The 21,095-nt window shown below is 37.5% G+C and overlaps 1 protein-coding gene across 2 annotated transcripts in view; it reads right to left on the bottom strand.

The window, feature by feature from the left end:
- Positions 1-19,764, bottom strand: part of Mettl2 (methyltransferase-like protein) — a 97,933-nt gene extending 78,169 nt beyond the window's left edge. The window contains exons 1-3 of one of the 2 annotated variants that reach the window (XM_067151323.2): positions 19,512-19,764; positions 7,747-7,899; positions 7,357-7,641 (exon numbers count right to left, since the gene is read on the bottom strand). In XM_067151323.2, the coding sequence (XP_067007424.1) occupies positions 7,357-7,641; positions 7,747-7,899; positions 19,512-19,600 (527 nt within the window). In that variant the 5' untranslated portion in view covers positions 19,601-19,764. The other variant, XM_067151322.2, reaches the window with a different exon arrangement.
- Positions 19,765-21,095: the final 1,331 nt, after the last annotated feature.

Genomic DNA, 21,095 nt, shown 5'->3' with positions numbered 1-21,095 from the left:
GGACACCTCTCTTTGATTCAAACCATTTTGATTGTCCATTGCCTATCTGGACACAGCTGTAGCACTTCGGGTATAGCATTTTGACTTTGTCACCTTTAGGTCTTCCAGACATTCCCATATCTTGCTTTGAAGAACACTACCATATGCTTTTTCAATGTCCACAAATGCAATCACAAGATTTCTTCTGTATTCCCAGTACTTTTCCATCAGCATTTTTATTGCAAAGATAAGATCCACAGTACTTCCACCTTTCCTGAACCCGTGTTGTTCTTCCTCAAGTAAAGGTTCCACTATCTTCCTAAGTTTTATCTTTTCTAGCAGCTTAGTGAGTGTGACAACAGCGTGACGCCTCTGTAATTTCCACATTTCCATCGGTTGCCCTTTTTGAACAGTGGGATGATGACTCCTTTACTCCAATCTTCTGGGATTTTGTTTCTTTCCCAAATCACTGATAACACTCTATATAGCCAATTCAAGCCTGCTATTCCAGCTGCCTTTATCATGTCTGAGTTGAGATCATCAAAGCCTGGAGACTTCCCATTTCGCATGCTCTTTAGTGCTCTTTCTACCTCAAGCCATGTTAATGGGTATTTGTTGTATTTGACTTCACCTACACTACAGTCATTCGTGGTGGTGTTGCCCCAATCTCCATTTAACAGCATGTTGAAGTACTTCTTCATTTCATCCCTGATCCGTTCCTATGTTTGTATTACGCTACCATCATAATAACAATGTTAAAAAATTTACAGAATTTTGGACTCCATCCTAAATTAATTAAACTGATAGAACTTACTTTAACTAATGTTGTTTAGTCCTCAGCCCGAAGGCTGGTTGGATCCTCAACAGCTCCGCCATCAGCTAGCTGTCATAGATGGCCTAGGCAACACTTAAGAGGCATACTAGGAAAATGAGGAGTGAGGTAGTTTACTGTTGTTTCCTCACCGGGCCAGAAGTTGCTATTACATATCAGTCTGCCAAGGCCACTGAAATGCATGCACCAACCAACATTTTCACACAATTCATAGCAGGGACTGGTTGCATAAGGAATGGCATTACTAGCAACACTCATACCTAAGTCACTTTCATTTTGTCAAAGCCAAGGATAAAGCTGAGACAGATAAACAAAAGCAAAAAAAATTGCTGTAGCCCATACCAGAAGACACAGTGCGCTGTAAACACTAGGTCCTGCCAGCAAAGGCATACTTTAACTAATACCATATCAAAAGTAAAGTTTACAGGAGAGGTTTCTGAACCATTTCTGACTAAAACAGGTTTAAGACAAGGAGACTGTTTATCACCATTACTATTTAATTGTGCATTAGAATTTATAACAAGGAAATGGTACAAGGTCAACCCAGAGAACATAAAAGTTGGAAGCTCCAAACAAAATTTAAGTTTAAACTGTTTAGGATTTGCTGATGACCTTGTTCTATTGTCCAACAATATTCAGGAAACTTGACACCAAATTAAATCTCTACAGGAAATAGCACAATAAATAGATCTTACAATATCCTTTGAAAAAACTGAGAGCATGTTTACACATCCCCAACTGGTAAATAAAATAACAATTGATGGGCAAGAAATCAAAACTGTTAATAAATTTAAGTATTTAGGAGAAACTGAAACATATAATCTTAATGAGAAACCAGTTTACCATAACGGAATAAATAAATTAAACAAAGCAAATTATATTCCCAAGACTACATGCAATAAAAAAAAGCTTACCAATAGCAGCAAAATTAAGACATTATAAAACAGTCACACAGCCAGAAATAACTTATGCTAGTGAAGCCATTTCTAAAACTACTAATACAGCTGAAACAGACAAAATAGGCTCCTTAAGACAGAAAGAAGAATAATTAGAGCATGCATAAATAAACAGTATCAAGTTAATGAACAATGGAGAATAGCATCAAATAAAAACAGTTTATAAGGAAAATGAACCAGTATTGAGCACGATTAGGGAAAAACATATATCATTCTTTAGACATCTTATCAGAACACCTGACACTAGAATAAGCAGAAGAATAATTGAAAAATTATGGAATAGCAAGACCAAGATTAAATGGATCACAGAAATTACCAAGGATATTAAAGAACTACAAATAACAATAGACTATCTCAAAAAAAAAAACTTTAAGATACTTCCAGACACACACACCAGGCTACAGACCAAGATCAATAAAAGGTCTAATGGGAGGGTGATAGGAAATCAAGAAATTCTTTGTATAACTGACTAGAGTGGTCCAATGTAGGAAAGAAAGAAAGAAAGAAAGAAAGAAAGAAAGAAAGAAAGAAAGAAAGAAATAAATAAAGGAAGATCCCAGGAATTAACCTGGGAGGAGTCCATGTGGCTTTTGTTATCACATGGCTCTGGGCAAATGGGAGTGAAATGCGTCGTTGCTTGTCACCTGCAACTATAACATATTGGGTTCAGCAAGAGAACCCAACTTAGCCTCTTTCACTCCAACTCCAGCATGTAACCAACAAGAGGTGTCCCTGTTAAAGTGAGCAACCCAGTGGAAGGTTGGGTAACCAATCCTAGCGGGAAACTGGATCGGTGAGCCGATCAGTGCTGGTGGCTTCAAGGCTTACAACGTTCATAGTTAAAAACCCATTACCTTTTACATAACCACCATTACGACTCTCGTAATATTTAAAGTTAAAAACTTCATTATTGTTCCGTATTGAATAGAGAAATAAGATGTACAATATTATAGGTTAGGATCCACCTTTCAATACTCCGTAATAAGATGGTAAAAAGTAGTTACAACCTGTTTAATGGGACCGGTTTCAACACATTTTAAGTGTCATCATCAGCCAATTTGCGAAGATCTTAAAACAACTAGCACATTGAATTGCCTGTATTCAATGTGCTAGTTGTTTTAAGATCTTCGCAAATTGGCTGATGATGACACTTAAAATGTGTTGAAACCGGTCCCATTAAACAGGTTGTAACTACTTTTTACCATCTTATTACGGAGTATTGAAAGGTGGATCCTAACCTATAATATTGTACATCTTATTGACTCTCGTAATACTCGAATGGAGACGAATATTGAAATGTACCCCAAGTGGTAAACAATCCACCCCCACACAGTCTGGGGCAAGCAGGTCATTGAATTCTGGGAAACCTGCACCTTCATGCTTCCCACTTCAATCTAATTCTGCTAAACGACAACCAAAGAGAAACATCGAGTACTTTGCTACAATAAACATTAATTCCCTACTGAAACGCTTGACGTGCTGGAAAAGTACAAGGTTATGATAGCAGCGCTACAAGAGACTCGGTTTCCCGATGAGGATACGATAGATTCCGGAGTGTACAGAATCTAGAAGGGGAAACCTGGCGAAAGAGTTATCAAGACACTTCCACAATTTGGTACTGGGTTTCCGGTACACCACAAGATGGTTGACCATATTTTAGATTTCACTTCACCTAACGGAAGGACCTCCTCGTTATCCTTTAGTTCTCGTAATAGAGCATACACAATCGTAAATTGACACAAACCGTTCAAACCTGGAAAATGTAGAACAATGCTGGGCCACCTTAGAAGAAATTCTAGATAAGATTGCTTCCCATCATTCCATCATACTCATGGGAGACTTCAATGCACAAGTCAGTAAGGAGTGGAAGTACCGGAAGATAGTAGGCCATTATCCAGACCATAAGAGAACAAACAGAAATGGAGAACGTCTCATCGAACTCTGTGACAAGTACAACTTAGTCCTGAAATCAACAGCCTTCAAACGTCTACATAGAAAGGCCAAAACCTGGAAGAGTCCAAATCCCATGCTTGGTGAATTCCAGTTAGACCATGTTGCTATAGCACGGCAACATCATATGGACATACTGAACGTCAAGGTATTACGAGGAGCCAACACAGACTCTGATCACTACCTTTCACTCATCAAGATATATGCAACCCTTTAGGAAAACACCAAATCTACAAAGGAATCATAAGATACCAAGGATCAACACTCTGCAACTGCGCGATGAGGATTGTGATTTTCAGGATACCCTCAGGAAGAATACAGAGAAAGAAGGATGGCCTGCCTTACAAAAGGCCTTGCTGGATGCCACTCAAGAAACTATCCCTGCCTCATCAACCAAAGGCAAACACCCATGGTGGAGTACAAAGTGTGATGAGGTTATAGAAGAAAGGCGTAAAGCCTGGACTAGCTGGAACCAACATAAAACTGAAGCCAATTATGAAGCCTTCCGCATGCAAAGAAAAGCTACAGCTAACTGAAATTTTCCGGCCGTTTGTCCTGTTCTTCATGTGTACTTATTTCTCTATTACTCAAAATCCGGTTACAAGAATTTCTCGAAGGAAACATTTCATCCCTTGAAGCAAAAAAAAACACTAATTCGAATTTTGTGCAAAATTAACTGTGCAATACGACATTTTTGGTTTGTGAGGAACAGTTAACAAGTAAAGAAAGGGTTACACTGAAGCTGGGAACTAATATGACGGGAACCGAAAAACTCGAACTTCTAGTGATCGGAAAATCGGCCAAGCCTCGCTGTTTCTCGGGTGTCAATTACCGGTCTCATACGGAAGCAAGCCCAGAAGTCGCAGTTGACAAGCTCCATTTACAAAACTTGGCTGCGTGGTATTAACGAGAAGTTTCAACGTGAATGGAGGAAAGATTAATCGCAACAAACAGAAGAGACTAACGGATTTTGACTGATGATTGATGCTTGTTGTTTAAAGAGGCCTAACATCTAGGTCATCGGCCCCTAATGGTACGATATGAGACGAAATGAAATTACAAATTAAAAACCCAAAATCCTCCACTGGCCACAATTCAAAACGTGAGGACGAAGAATGAATGGATGGATATGAATTTAAAACGGTCAGTGGAACCTTTTTTATTTGCTATTTGTTTTACGTCGCACCGACACAGATATGTCTTATTGCGACGATGGGATTGGAAAGGCCTAGGAAGTGGAAGGAAGCGGCCGTGGCCTTAATTAAGGTACAGCCCCGGCATTTGCCTGGTGTGAAAATGGGAAACCACAGGAAACCATCTTCAGGGCTGCCGACAGTGGGGCTCGAACCCACTATCTCCCGATTACTGGATACTGGCCACACTTAAGCGACTGCAGCTATCGAGCTCGATCAGTGGAACTGACCCACAGTGCTTCACATGCACAGAAGCTGGCGAAAACAATAGTATTACTGACCAAGGGACTGCTTCTATAGCACAATACTGAATCGATGATGCTTGTAGTCGAGAGAAGTCCAAAATCCAAGTCAAGGGCCCCTCATATTGGTACTTATCGCTAGAAAAGTAGAACCATGGTATTTGTCATGTTGCGGTACTAATCAAGAGTAGCGTAGACTCACGGTATTCCACACATTATGGTACTACTCACAGATAATGAAATTCGCACCTGTATTACAGAGTGATTAGTGGTGATTAATGTTTTAAGAGGAAGTACAACTAGGCAACCATCCTCATGTATTACAGACCTACCGTGTTTCACACATTGGGGCGCCATTGACAGGCAACCCAAACCTATGGTGTTCTTCACCTAAGTGTACTAACCACAGGGACTCGTACTATCCCGTGGTGTTCCTCATACAGTGGGTACTAATCATAGACAAGCAAGAACCATGGGTTCTTTCATCCCATGGTGTCGCTCATATAGTGTTACTCATCACAGGTACTGTAATAGACGTCGCCCTCTTTATTGCTACTAATCACAAACCTAATTGGTAGGCCTACCTAACATAGTGGTACTACGCGCAAGGAAAACACGACCCATGATGTTCCCCGCATGGTGGTACTAATCACAAGGAGTTTCATGGTTCTAATATAATCATCCCTTGCTCGCCCCTTTTAGTCGCCTCTTACGACAGGCAGGGGATACCGTGGGTGTATTTTTCGTCTGTCCCCCCCACTCACAGAGGGTACTAACGGATTTGTTCCAAAGGTGTTAACAGGGCTATATGGCTTGTTTCACTACTGTATGTACTGTATCTTGTCTTCTAAAAAGGTTTTTTTTTTCTATTGGCTTTACGTTGCACTGACACAGACAGGTCTTATGGCGACGATGGGACAGGAAAGGAAGCAGCCGTGGCCTTAATTAAGGTACAGCCCCAGCATTTGCCTGGTGTGAAAATGGGAAAGCACGGGAAACCATCTTCAGAGCTGCCGACAGTAGGGTTCAAACCCACTATCTTCCGAATACTGGATACTGGCCGCACTTAAGCGACTGCAGCTATCAAGCTCGGTCTTCTAAAAAGTTACTGTAATAAATGTTATAATTAAAGTGATGCCGTAAAATAGAGTTTCTTCGTATATTTGTAAGTACTGTTAAAAAAAAAAAGTATTCAGTAAAAGACCGTAGATACATATGATTCAATTATGTGCTACATATGCTAAAAAACGGTATTCTCCATATCTCGAAATTTCGATAACTCAAAATAAAATTTATCTCCCAAGGTGATTTGAGATATTGAGATTCCACTGTATTTATATCACACCAACACATGCAACAAAACGCATAGTAGTTTTTTTATTAGTCTGTAAAATGAATGGAAATTTAATTTTATAGGTATCTCTTAACATTTGGAGATAATGTTTGTTATGTTTTTTGGCCATAATGTGAAGAGAAAATAGCGGAAATTGTCACCGACACAACTCCCTGAAATTCATTCAACTCATTAAAATTATGAAGTAAGAATGAACAAAAATGCACTGAAATACGTGAAACTATCACATACAAAACAGATTGGTATGTTGCATACATTATTAACATATGACTTTGACACCGGGAAAAGCACAGAACCATGAGAAAAAAACATGTGACCTACAACTCCAATAAAATGACGCACAGAAACTATGTTAATAGTGTGCGAACCACACATTAAGAAACTCATTCTTTCATCCCGATTAACCGAGTCGGTAGCGCGTGTTAGCCTCTCTTGCTTGTAGGATGATTGCCGTCCCAAATCCCCAGCTGTAAAGCACACGTGCTACTGTAGCGAGCAGGAAACACGATACACTAAGGCGACATACGATACACTCGCGAAAGAAAGCATCAAATAAATACGCTTGAAAATGAGGTCAGGTAAATTACACAAGCACATAAGAATTTATCCTTTATCCTACGGGAAGAGTATTGACCGTACTGGAGGTTATATTGGTCAAAAATAGGAAGAATTAAAATAAATCGTAAAATCGGAAGACGAGTTAAAAAACGGAAAGTTTCCGTGTAAATCAGAAGGGTTGGTAGGTATGATGTGTGCAAAATATAGCAAAAATATTTGTGGAATTTGTTCCATCAAAGCTCAAAAACAAAGTGAAGCATATGAACTGCACATTACACAAGCTCTTACTTACCTCTTTGAATCATAATCTGGGTTCTCCTTTAATATCTCGATAGCCTTTTCTGACAAATCACAGCAATAAACAAATAAATTGGGATCACTGTTGAGTTGCAGAATAGGAAATACAGTATTTCCAACACCACAACCAATTTCTAGAATAGTTTTCTTTTTTCCAACTTCACTATCATGCTTATGGTTGTCAGGTGTGCAGTGCACACTTACAGGAATCTCAGGATCAAGTGTCTGCGAGGCAAGCTCAGGGAACTCTGTAAATAACCAATGTCTGTCCTTGAAAAACCTTTAAAAAAAAAAGAAAGGAAGAAAGGAAGAGTACCAGAATTGTTAATAACTGATAAAACATTTGTTATAGTTATTAAACTTTATCTAATAATGAATAAATTACCTATTTTGATGAATATCATAAAATGCATCCCAATACTTGGCTGCATTAATTTCATAATCTTCCTTCTCTTCACTGTCAGCTAAGACTGATGAATTGTCCTTCACTTTGTTCTTTGCATATTCCTCTTGATCAGCGTCCCAAGTAACATTATCCCTACACATACCAAACAACTTCTTAACAGAATTAGGAAAAAGGGCCATGATTCGCACAATAAACTGAACTGAACTAAACCAACAACAACACATTTAAAAACAATATCTTAAAATATCTCACACAAATTTAATCTAGGTGGCAATGTGTCCTTCGGAGTCAGTTATTTAGCCTCCTCTAACAAAACTGAAGATTGCCTTAAGAGCATAACAGTGGTGTTGGACACACGGAAATAATTACTTCCACAAACTACCTACGGATGAAGCTCAGGAATTATGACAGAAATGTGTGAGACTTATAAGGTCTACTGATGTACCCGTGGATAATTTAACTAGAGTCAAGAGAAGAGTTCTGAAAGAACTTAAAGATGACCTTGAACTGACCATTCTCTAAACTGATAAGAGTAATGTGACGGTGGTAATGGACACCAACGAGTAAAGAACAAGATCTTGAACATGTTGTCGGAGCCTGTTTACAGACTGAGCTCACGTGACTCTACCACTCATGTGTCCAACAGTACTGTGAAGCTTTTAAGGCAAACTTCAATTTGGAAAGGGGACTTCCTAAAATCCATAAAGAAGACATTCCCCCCAGACCAACTGTTAGTGCAATAGTTTCTCCTACATATGCTTTGGCTAAATACCTAAGCAAATTGCTTCAGCCATATATAGGACATACTGAATCATACGTTAGGGACTCTGTACTTCGTCAATAAATTGTTAACCATAACCCTTCAACCTAATGCAGTTCTGGTGAGTTTCGATATGGAGTCCTCGTTCACTAAAGTGCCGACTGACTCGGTCATGTCTCTCATCGAGCATCTGTTCCATAAGGACATTACTAAGCTATTTCACCACTGCATGACTTCGAGCTATTTCTTGTGGGGTGGGCAATCTTTATGGAGTAATTTGAGAAGAAGGTTATTGCTTCAGCGCCTGTCAAACCTGTATGATTTGGTGGAGGTATGTTGAGGACACATTTGTGGTATGAACAGTAGGTCCTGAGAAACTTCATATATTTTTAAACCACTTAAATCACCAACATCCTTCAATTAAATTCACAACGGAAATGCAGTCAGACAGATGCCTTCCTTTCTTGGATATTCTAGTAAGAAAGAAAACAGACGGCTCCTTAGGTCATACTATCTTTTGTAAGCCTACCCATACAAATTGCTATCTCCGTCCAGATTCTCACCACCATCCAGCACAGAAACAGGGCATTCTCACGACACTTGCCACAAGAGCAACATGAATTTGTGAGCCATCAAATATCCAGGAGGAGGTGGACATACTCAAAGTCACGTTCAAGGGTAATGGTTACAACGATGTACAGATTCATAGAGCCCTGAATCCCAGAGGGACAACTAAGTAAAGCTCACAGAAAGAAGAAGTGAAGGGAAGTGCCTACCTGACTTACATCCACAAGACCACAGACCGAATTGCCAAGGACCTCTGCAAACACAATATAAAAACTGTGTTTGGCATCATCACCAAAATTGCTCACAGTGTAGCTAAAAGCAAGGACAAATTGTCCCCACTATTATACCATGGGGTGTACAAAATTTCCTGTACTTGCAGCAAGGTATACATTAGCCAAATATGCTGGTCCATTGGGACTCACATCAAGGAACACCAAAGAAATATCCGTCTCAACCAGCCAGAAAAATCAGCAATAGCTGAGCACACCCTATCATCGGGTCATGATGTCGTGTTCCAAGATATTCGAGCTCTTACCCACACTAGACACTACAGGTCCAGGATTATACGGGAAGCTGTGGAAATATCTAGAAATCCTAACAATTTCAACAGTGACACTGGCTATCAATTAAGTAATATGTGGTTGCCAGCCATTTAGGATTTATGTAGGTAGTTCTCTTCCCTGCCCTTTCACTACTGTTATTTCATTTTGGTGTTTTCCAAATTCGTACATTCCTGATCACCAGATGTTTCATTCCAGGCTTGTGTCAGAGTGATACTTTCATATGTGTGTACACCAATTATATGCCCCTCCCTCCCAGACCGATTCTGATGGTGCCATCAGCTTCTGCTTTGAATGCTAGCGCTGTACCGCGTACAGTGAGCCATCTGGTGATGAATTAACGTACCACTTACACTTCTATTACTACCATTTAAAACTTCCATTATTGGAGAAGTCTTCCTCATGAACAGTCAAGATTTTCTTCTGAAGACGCAGAGCAAAGTTCTCTGCAAAATGTAAAGAGTTTCACCTTGTTTTCTTGATAAGGCATAATTTCAAAAGTCCATATCATGTCTACAAGTGCGGGCTGTGAAAGGATCAATGTTAATAAAGAAAGAGCACTTTAGTAACTGAGAATAGTTGGCAACAGTTTGTATGAAGTAACCATGTTTACCCATGTGATTTCCCCACCATTAATTTTGAAAAGGAAATTTGGAGAAAACACAACATTTTGCATAGTTTTCCACCATGAATAGTACAGTTTTCCATCATCGATGTCTTTTCTATTTATTTATTTTTGCAAAATGTGGTTTTTTGAAATCATTTATTGTATCAATGGCTGTTCATCAGTTTATAGGTGGCAAATGAGTAGCATATGTGGAAAACCTACATTACAGGACCCCTCAGCAAATGGTCTATGCACCCGTTGCAAGCATGCTGTGGTAACCACATAAGAGATGTACACTTGGCCTATAAGATACACCAGTCTCTGAATTAACTATTTTTTAGTAATGGGTGAAAAAGAGGAGATACAACACACAGTTTAAATTAACAGTGATTGCATTTGCAGCATGTGAGTTCTGTGTAGAGTCACCATATGTATGCTAGTGCTATAAACAAAAGGAACAGTTGCAGTGTACCAAGAGGACAGATGTGAGTTCTGTGTAGAGTCACCATATGTATGCTAGTGCTATAAACAAAAGGAACAGTTGCAGTGTACCAAGAGGACAGATGTGAGTTCTGTGTAGAGTCACCATATGTATGCTAGTGCTATAAACAAAAGGAATAGTTGCAGTGTACCAAAAGGACAGTCTTATCATTTCAGGCTGGTACTAGAAACTGTAAAAGAACCATTAAAATATATAACTGGATTAAGAAACAATAGCTATTCATTCAGTTTCTCAAAAACAGCTGAAATAATTCATTGGAGATTACGAAGAAAAGCAATATAGGAATTTCACTATTTAAAGCAAACAGAGGGTGGTTGCATAGATTCATGAAGAGGAACAACCTTTGAAAAAAGACATCTGGATGCCAGCAAATGCAGAAGGACCATACTGAGAAAGTTGTAGAAATCCATCTGTATATTAGACTCAAAATTAAATTTGCATAATTCCCCCTTCCACTTCCATTTTTTAAGGTTAGAAGAAAGAGGGAGGAAATTATGCAAGTAAATATGATAACTAGGTGAGGATCTGTTATATAACTTTATATGACATTATATAAGTTTCAAAGACAAATCATATGTAAAAGGACACAAAAATGATTACATAACAGGATAAAGATGACAGATCAGTGTAGGAAGCAGGAGCAAAACAAAGAAGAGACAGGGATCCACATGGAAACACAAAAGGACAAGGAGAATCTCTATATCATCAAACATTACTTTTGCCTATTTTTCTGATTTTCTTCTTATCTTACATTTCCTACATGAAGACCCCTGTTATGACCCCTTAATATCTCCTAGTGAAGTTGGGAGGCAGAAAGGAGCTTGTCAAAGTCCAAGAAGAAATGGACGTGGAAGAACTGGGATTGATGAATGAACAATAACAAAATAAGTGTTCCACGAAGATATTCTGATATCTGACATTGCTTTACTAGGCAGTAAAATGTCCTTGTTATGTGAATCCAATAACTGAATACTGCAAGATGTTTTTAAGCATTTTTTTTTTTTTTGCTAGTTGCTTTACGTCGCACCGACACAGATAGTCTTATGGCGACGATGGGACAGGGAAGGGCTAGGAGTGGGAAGGAAGCGGCTGTGGCCTTAATTAAGGCAGAAGCCCCAGCATTTGCCTGGTGTGAAAATGGGAAACCACGGAAAACCATTTTCAGGGCTGCCGACAGTGGGGTTCGAACCTACTATCTCCCAAATACTGGATACTGGACGCACTTAAGCGACTGCAGCTATCGAGCTCGGGTTTAAGTACAAGTAACAGAAAGGAATGAACAAGTAATAGATCAAGTGACATACAGTATAGAAAGACAGGAATATGAACACATCGTGGTTGGTGGTGGTGATTATTGTGTTAAGAGGAATTACAACTGGGCAACCATCCTTTATTAATACTTATCAGAGGGGAAAGAAAATGGAAGAGGTCCGACACTTTGAAAAATGAAGATTTCAGCCAAAGTAAGACAAAGGCCATGAAAATGAAAGACTCCCTGGGTCTTGCAAACCTAATACCATCGACGTAAGAAAAAGAACAAGAGTACACCAGGGGAGGTTGGTTACGATAGATGAAACTAAGGAGCCTGGCACAAATGAAAGCATTGCCAGGAATCACCTATGGGCCCCACAGTTACCAACCCATGTTCCTAAGTTAAGAGCCCCCGGGACTCCTTGAAGTCACCTCTTATGACAAGCAGGGGATAGCATGGATGTTTCTACCACCCCCCTCCACAGGAGGAATCATGAACAGGAACACATAATAGGAGAGACATGAAGACAATTTAGCTTTGGAAGAGGGAGCAATAGCAAAAGGGACAAGGACAAGCACAAACCAATCTCCATATCCTATATGACAAGACAGTGTAAAGGTGTCATGCCATCAGCATATTTGATGTAAATTAATCTTTTAATTAATAAGAATTCTGAATGACTCACAACAGATGACGATTCAGTTGATAGCGAATTAGCACAGATTTTTGAGAGAAGTAGTTTCAACACCTCAAAGAATGGGAGGATGATGTTGATAAAGGGAAAATCCATGAATGTGCAATGGAATCGTATGACAGCAGGCAGTAAGAAGGGAGCACTGCCAGTTCCGGTAGTACTGCCAACTGAATGGAAATGAAATCTGAATTGAATCGATAATATGATCTATTGATATGAATTTTCTAAACCTTTATTATCTTAAGCCAACAACTGTGTCACACACACAATATATACTACTATATAACATTTCCCGATGCGAAACGTGTTCCTAGCATGAATTCTATAGTTTGGCTTTGCTGTGTAAACAACGACAGTATGAGTACTTGAAGTGTACGCCAGATGTCGCATAGCGATGATAAGCGATACTTAGTTTGTGTTTCAAAGGTTGCCAATACGAATCTCGAAGATAACCGAAGTCGACCGATTCAGCACTAGAGTGTAAATCTATCGCTAAAAAGTGCGCAGATAGTACAAGTTACACACAACAATACAACACCTGAATTCTACATATACTATGAAAAATACACCAACATATTAAGGAAAGTAATAAGACTAGCAAAGAAAATGCATACTGATAAACTCATTGCCAGATCATCTAATAACAATAGTGCTATATGGGACATAATAATGAAAGAGGAAACACTGTAATAATACATCAAAATATCACACTGACATGCGATAATAAACTGATTAAGAACCCAGAAGAAGTTGCAAATACATTCAATAAGTATTTTTTTGAGATTCCTATAAAGTTACTGCGGCGACACCATCTAGGTGTGATACAATTCCTTTAGTTTTGCTAATTGCCACCTTTTCAATACAATAAAAATATATTACAAACTTAGATATTTATTATGATGTTTACATGGTACATGTTTTGCTCCTTTTCGTGAGCATCATCAGCCAAACTATCATTAATCTAAGACTGTGTAAGATCATAAAACCATAATGACAATTATCAACTGCAGAAAATATTCTATACTGTTATGAAGTTTTAATGACAATTATACAAGTTTAGCAACGGGAATCAACACAACTAGCCAGATTTCAAAAGTTTTTTATTTTATTCTTATTTTTAAACAATTTTAAAAGATGTTCACTGGATGAGTGTCGGCAATAAAATGTTTGGACTGAAGAAGATTTTAGACAAAAAATGTTAACTTAAGACATAATTTTATTGTTTTGTGACTTTTAAAATGTTATAAGATTGTCAATTAGTTTTATAGGAGTAATCCTGAAACAAAAGAATTGTTTTATGATCTTACACAGTCTTAGATTAATGATAGTTTGACTGATGATGCTCACGAAAAGGAGCGAAACATGTACCATGTAAACATCATAATAAATATCTAAGTTTGTAATATATTTTTATTGTATTGAAAAGGTGGCAATTAGTAAAACTAAAGGAATTGTATCACAAGTAGGTCTTCAATACGGACAAGGAAAATGAAGTTTATAACCTACCATCTAGGTACTCAAACAATTAATAATAAGACAAATTCATGCTGTGAATCTGTGTTTCTAAATCATGTCACATTGGATGAGGTACAAATAACTATAAAGGAACTAAAGCCTAAATTCTATACTAGTATCGATGGCATCCCTGATGTAATTTTAAAGAAATGTACTAAAAATATAATTTATTCATTAACACATTTGTGTAATAGCTCACTTCTAAAGGAACATCTGAAATATTAAAACTCTCTAAAGTCATTCTAGTACGTAGAAAAGGGCCAAGTGATAAATTAGATAACTAACAACCAATTATTTTACTAACTGGCATTTCAAAATTAGTTGAAAAAATAATGTGTAATAGACTAGTAAGTTTTACAAACAAAAAATAATAATAATAATAATGTACTATCAAATTCACAGCATGGATTCAGGAATGGGACGTCAACAGATGGCCATTTATGAATGTATTAATTTATGATATATTAAAACTAACTGACAACAAGTAAATGTAACTGGCATATTTCTGGATTTGTCAAAGGCTTTTGACATTGTAAGACATACAATCCTTCCTGCAAAAGTAAATCAATATGGTATTAAGGGCGTAGCCAATAAATGGATTGAATCATTTCTAGTTAGATGGAAACAAATTGTGAGCTTAAAATAAAATTATGGTGGAAACACTCCACTTAATTGAACAGTTATCTGATGAGGGTACTATCAAATTTAGAATTCCACAGGGGTCAGTCCAGGGCCATCTTCTATTTCTTTAACATATAAATGACATAATACAGATTATTGAGTCATATGAGAACATTTTGTCTGTGGATGATACCACACTTTTAATAAAAGTGTCAAACAAATGAGGCTCTGCAGCAATCTGTGGATGCTGTTGCAGAACAATTATCTGAATGGTCTCGAAATAATCGTCTAATAATAAATTATGGAAAAACAGTATCACTTAATTTCCATACCGCTCAGAACAGAAAACCTGCAACTCAAAATATAATTTTAAATGACCACCAAATAGTAAACAAGCTAAAAAGAAAAATTTTCAGAATTTAGATTCAGCATGATCTTAAGTTGAATAAACGTATACTGTATTTAAATTCAAAACTGAGCACAATGTGTTTTTGCTTTACGTATTATGAAATCTTGCACAAGCATGATAACTTTAAGAAATGCATACTTTGTTTATTTCCATGCGCATTTAAAATAAGGAGTAATATTTTGGGGTATGTCGCCAGATATTTTAGGTACTTTCAGAATTCAAAAAAAGAGCACTTAGAATTATGATGAATGTTGAAACTAGAGAATCCTGCAAACCTCTATTCAAGACCTTAAACTTCCTCCCATTACCCTGTATCTATATCTTTGAAAGTATTCAGCGTTTTAAAAAGAATTTAATGAATAAAGACAATTCCCTAAATATGAATAGCTGTATTCATGACCATAACACAAGGCACAAACAAAACATTCATTCATATATTACATGCAAATACAAGTACATATCAAAAAGGAGCATTGCACATATGAATCAAAATATACAATAAACTAACACAGTACATCAAATTTGCCCCCAAAATAAAAACATCTGAAAGGTTATTAAAGGCATATCTGGCATATCATTGTTTTTATTCCGTAAAGAGATAGGTAAATAAGACGTAAAGTTTATTTAGTAGGTACTGTAATTACAAGATTAGAATATAAAATGTACATAGTGAATTGTTATATGGAATGATTTATTAGTTCATAATAATTTAATTGTAGATAACAATTTATTTGTTTTGTATCATCAAATACAGTAGAGACAATATGCGACACTCTGCAAGATATCGAGAGACAGCGATTAGAGCTCTATCTAGCAGAGTGACCTGAGAGTTACTGATTCTGTCATAAGAGCATGTATATTTGTGAAGTTTTTGGCGTTATTTATGCATTTGCATTAAGTTGACATAAGTAAATAGTAGCGTGTGTCATTCCTTTATATCTCCTCTCAATATGAGTGGAAAGATATGTGCTGTGTTTGGCTGCAATAACTATGAAGCGCAGAAGGATTTGCGATCTTTCTTCCGTTTCCCTCGTGACAAGAAAATGTAAGTAAATATTGTGTTTGCATATATATTCTTCAAATGGCACAAGATTTTTATAGTACTTCCGAAACTTCTGACCTGCGCGACCGTTATTTTAACTGGCTTAAAATATAATAAGCCTATTTTATTGTACTGCGCAGCAGTTAACCTTCAATACCGATTTGGTGTTGTACGTGTGATCTGTGGGTTTGATTTAATTCAGGAAAATACATATGCATATGTGTGTGGCTGGTTGTGTTCCAAGTTACCCCATTTGGAATGCCATAATGGGTTGTCAAGCACTGAAGAAAATATGGGTGATTTAAGAAATGTACATATTTTGTTGAAAATATGTTGCAAATTTGCTTTACCCTAATGTAATGGCATTATGGCAAGTATTGCTTATAGGGAAAGTTTGAATGTTTTTGAGGCTAATAAAAGGAAAATTGTCCAGCTCTTAAATGTAAATTCACTGAATCATGTGTGTAAGGAAAGTGCCAATATTTTTGTTGACAAGTGTTTTAATGTGATGATACAATACTTTTAAATGAGAAAAAACACAAATCTAGCCGCAAACGTTCAGGCAGGAATGCTAAAGCTAAAAAAAGTAATGCATAAATGAAAGATCAAGCCCTTTCACAGCAGTCCATTTCACATCTTGATTATATGTCTAATTTCAGTCTTTAAATAATAACCTGTTAAATAATTCTTCATTCATTTATGCAGAATTCCTGTAGCAACTTTGAAGTTAATATCTTAGTAACACTTTCTTTCTAGACCTAATTTATTTATCCATTTCCGTATATATATTTCCATTGATATTTGAATTTAGCGTGAATTTTCAGGTCACGCCACTAGGAGCGCCACTTGCGACTTGTCTTCCATTTTAATAAGACTAAATCCGGAAGTGTCGCGTATTGTCTCTACTGTATTTGGCATCATATAGCTTTAAGACATATCCAGTATCAAATTATACTTTGTATAATAATATTTGATTTGATGGAAGAATAAATATACTATATTATACCGTCATCAGTCCATGACATACTAAATAAGACAATCTGATATTCAGCCTGTAATTCTCTGTGAATTAACAAAATATCAACTCTAGTAATAACTAACACAGAAGATGATGAAGCATGTTGTATATAATCATTCATACATACCCGTTATCCAAATTACTATCTAGAGCACCTAATATTCAACTACTTCTCCTTCTGTTCTCATTACCTCCACTCCAGTATCCATTAGTTTCTTAGGGAACCTGACTTCCTCCTTTCACATCACATGCCCCTACTAACAAACCCTGCTCAAAATACTCAACTGTATTCATTCCTATCCTGTTTGGCTTCATAGCTAAATTGTTAGCATGCTGACCTTTGTTCCAAGGGCAAATGGAAGAATAACTTTACTTGAAAGAACAGTTCGATTAATATTGCAGTTTGATCATTTACATCCTCAACGGCAACTGTGGAAGAATATATTTATATCTGTAAAAGTACAATCGAGTTAAGTCCACGCAGGAATCTGAATCAAATAATACATCTCCATAACTCCACATTATCATGGAATGAGCAATATTAGAATTTCTAACAGTAACACTGCATTAATTATTTTACAATTTGCTTTACATCGCACCGACAGAGACAGGCCTTACAGAGATGATGGAATAGGACAGGGCTAGGAGTGGAAAGGAAGAGACTGTGGCCTTAATTAAGGTACAGCCCCAGCATTTGCCTGATATGAAAATCAGAAACCATGGTAAACCATCTTCACAGCTGCCGACAGTGAGGTTCAACCCCACTATCTCCTGAATGCAAGTTGATGCTATATGTCCCAAACAGAATTTAATACATGGAAAATATCAGATAGTAAAAGAAATATTGATTTCCAGGTATGCTCAAGTACGAGTAAGAAAGTTTGTTCTAGTTCACAAATGAAAGCTTCCAAGACAGAAATCAGCCTCAGCAGTTGCACTTGTAGATCAATCGTAGAGATCCAATTTGTTTTTAACGTTGCACCAACACAGACAGGTCTTATGCCGATGATGGGATACGAAAGGCCTAGGAGTGGGAAGAAAGCCAGCATGGCCTTAATTAAGGTACAGCCCCAGCATTTGCCTGATGTAAAAATGGGAAAACACGGAAAATCATCTTCAGGGCCACCGAGAGTGGGGTTCAAACCTACCATTTCTCGGATGCAAGCTCACAGCTGCGCAGACCTACCTGCATGGCCAACTCGTCCGGTGGTATATCAATGAACATCAGTCACAATGTAATGCAAAAAATTAATAACAAGGTCAAGAAATTTTAATCACATCGTCACAATGAATCTGCTGAAAAGATGTAATATTTTTATATAGCTTATTAAACAGCACAGAATTAAAAGATCAAAGAAGACTGTTACACAGTGCATAAATCATCTTGAAGAAACCATACATAAAACAAAATTACCACCCGTTGTAAAATCAGGCTTCTTGTCTAACACATTTTTCTTATTTCAACCAACCTATATGCCCATATTTATGAAAAAAGAACGCCATAAAGTTCTTCAATAATACACAGACCTTTAAATAAAGGCCCACCGAGCAAGGTGGCCGTGCGGTTAGGGTCGCGTAACTGTGAGTTTGCATTCGGGAGATGGTGGGTTCGATTCTCACCGTCGGCAGCACTTAAGATGGTTTTCCGCTGATTCCCTTCCTCACCCCAGCCAAATGCTGCGGCTGTACTTTGATTAAAGCCACGGTAGCTCAATTCCTAATCCTATATCGATGTGCGACGTTAAACCAATAACAAACTTAAAACTAATAATAAAAATACAGGTCACATACAGTATAATCTTCGGTTATCTATGAGAGACATGTAGCCTATTTATGTGCAGTACACAATGTCAAATCAGTCTTATGGCGGAAATCAGAATCCAAGTAACAAGGATTAGGTATGGAGAAGGAAGAATAAACCAAGAACCTGCAGGTGCAACCAGTCAAGTTCAATAGTCCTCTACACAGAACAATAGTGACATGGTAAATTATACCAACACGATATTTTCTTACTAGCAAATTACAACATACCAGGCATTAAACTCAAAAACTCTAGTGGGATCCTTTAAATATCTTGTACCATATTGCGGTTTCTTTCTGAACCTTATGTGACACAGTACCACGAGCAATTTCTGAGGCGACTTCACAACAAAATGTAACTTAGGACAAAACATTAGTACGAAAATACGGTTCCTACCAAGCATTCTGTTTGAATACGTCTTGTTCATCTTCCAAATACCTATTACCAAACTGAGGCCTCTTCGTCTCTTCAGTAACACTCGCCATAATTAAAAGCCACTAAACGAAATGTTATTCTTAGTGTTCAATATAACGAATGTAGGTACCGTACTCAAAAACAATAGGTAATGTAGTATAAAAACAGGACGAAGTATAATAGAGGTTAGAATTTCATATTTGTTTACATCACTTGTCTCGACGCTTAAGGTGCTTCTTCTTCTTTTTTTTCTTTATCTTGTCTTGCAGATATTAGTCCAACACTCGGCCTACTGGATTCCTTGCTGCACACTTTGAAAGTAAAAATAATGCTTGTACGGAGCGGCAGGAGTCTCGATTTCAGAAATAGCCGTGCAGGGTAACGTATAAGGGGGGAGCTGGGGCCACCCAAAATAATGAATAAGCCTTGAAGAACCAGACCAAAATGATGGGAATTTTCGATCGTTGTTGATATACCGGGCCAACAGTGGAGATAATGTTTTTAAAGACCAATAGTTAACGACCAGTGGTGGGAAGACGATGTACACAAGTTTTTTCTTTCAGAATGAACTTAATAACACATTCGGTCACTAAATGCAATCAAATATTGTAAAAAAATGTCAAAAAGACTGTTTTTATTCGATTTTAGCAGATGAAACCACTGACATCAGCCAAATCAAACAATTTTCTCCCTGTGTACCTTATGTAGAGGACCAAACTTTAAAAATCAGAGAAGATTTTCTGACATATGTCCCCATTTATGACGTCAATGGAGCAGGTTTGGCCAACTAAATATTAGAGACCTTGTCAACATTAGGGCTTGGTAGACGACGGCATTCGGGCCTAGTACGCCGCCTGGATCGGAGCCACTCCACCTCGGTTCCATGTTACTTTTACTATTACAAATATTCGAGACTTTCTTTACGACTCTATCTTCAGTGCACATTCTGGAAAGTTCTATCGTTTCGATAATCGTATGTTTTCTACGAAAGTGATATTTGCAGTTTCCTTTTGAGTACAGTGACTGGGTGTAACTATCGTGCTTACTGATTTTTCTAGAACAAGCTGGAATATTCCGTTTTCGTCGATCTCTACTGAGCATTGTTATATCTGTGAAATTTTCAGACATCAGTTTTTCCCTATCTAGTAAAGGATTTATGCCGTATTCTTCAGTGTCGCTTTTTAGGAATGTCTGACTGATATTGGAGAGACCGCACATGTACAGGAGTTACGCAAGATTTTACTAAATGTGCATTTGTAGGTGTTGTCTTCAGAGCTCCTCTACTGTTGCGTAGTGTATTATATTGACAGATGTTAAGAGTGTTCAAGTTCGAACTCGATGCCAAGTCACTAAGAGTGTTAACTGAGAGTGATTTTCTGGATTATTAGCATGTGTGTCCTTCACGACGAAGTGTTTTCAGGGGCGAAAGTTTTTCGTTTTCTGTCTCAGTGATGTTGCGCAAGCCACGATTACGGATTGTTCTAGTGAAATATAGTGTTATGTCACCCATTTGAATGAAATCCAAGATAGTAGTTCCAAGTCTGAGGTTTTAAACTCTCATTCCTT

The sequence above is a fragment of the Anabrus simplex genome, chromosome 7 (assembly GCF_040414725.1).
Source record: "Anabrus simplex isolate iqAnaSimp1 chromosome 7, ASM4041472v1, whole genome shotgun sequence".
Lineage (NCBI taxonomy): Eukaryota > Metazoa > Arthropoda > Insecta > Orthoptera > Tettigoniidae > Anabrus > Anabrus simplex.
Note: the sequence above shows the minus strand (reverse complement) of the source record. Positions and strands in the feature narration are given on the sequence as shown.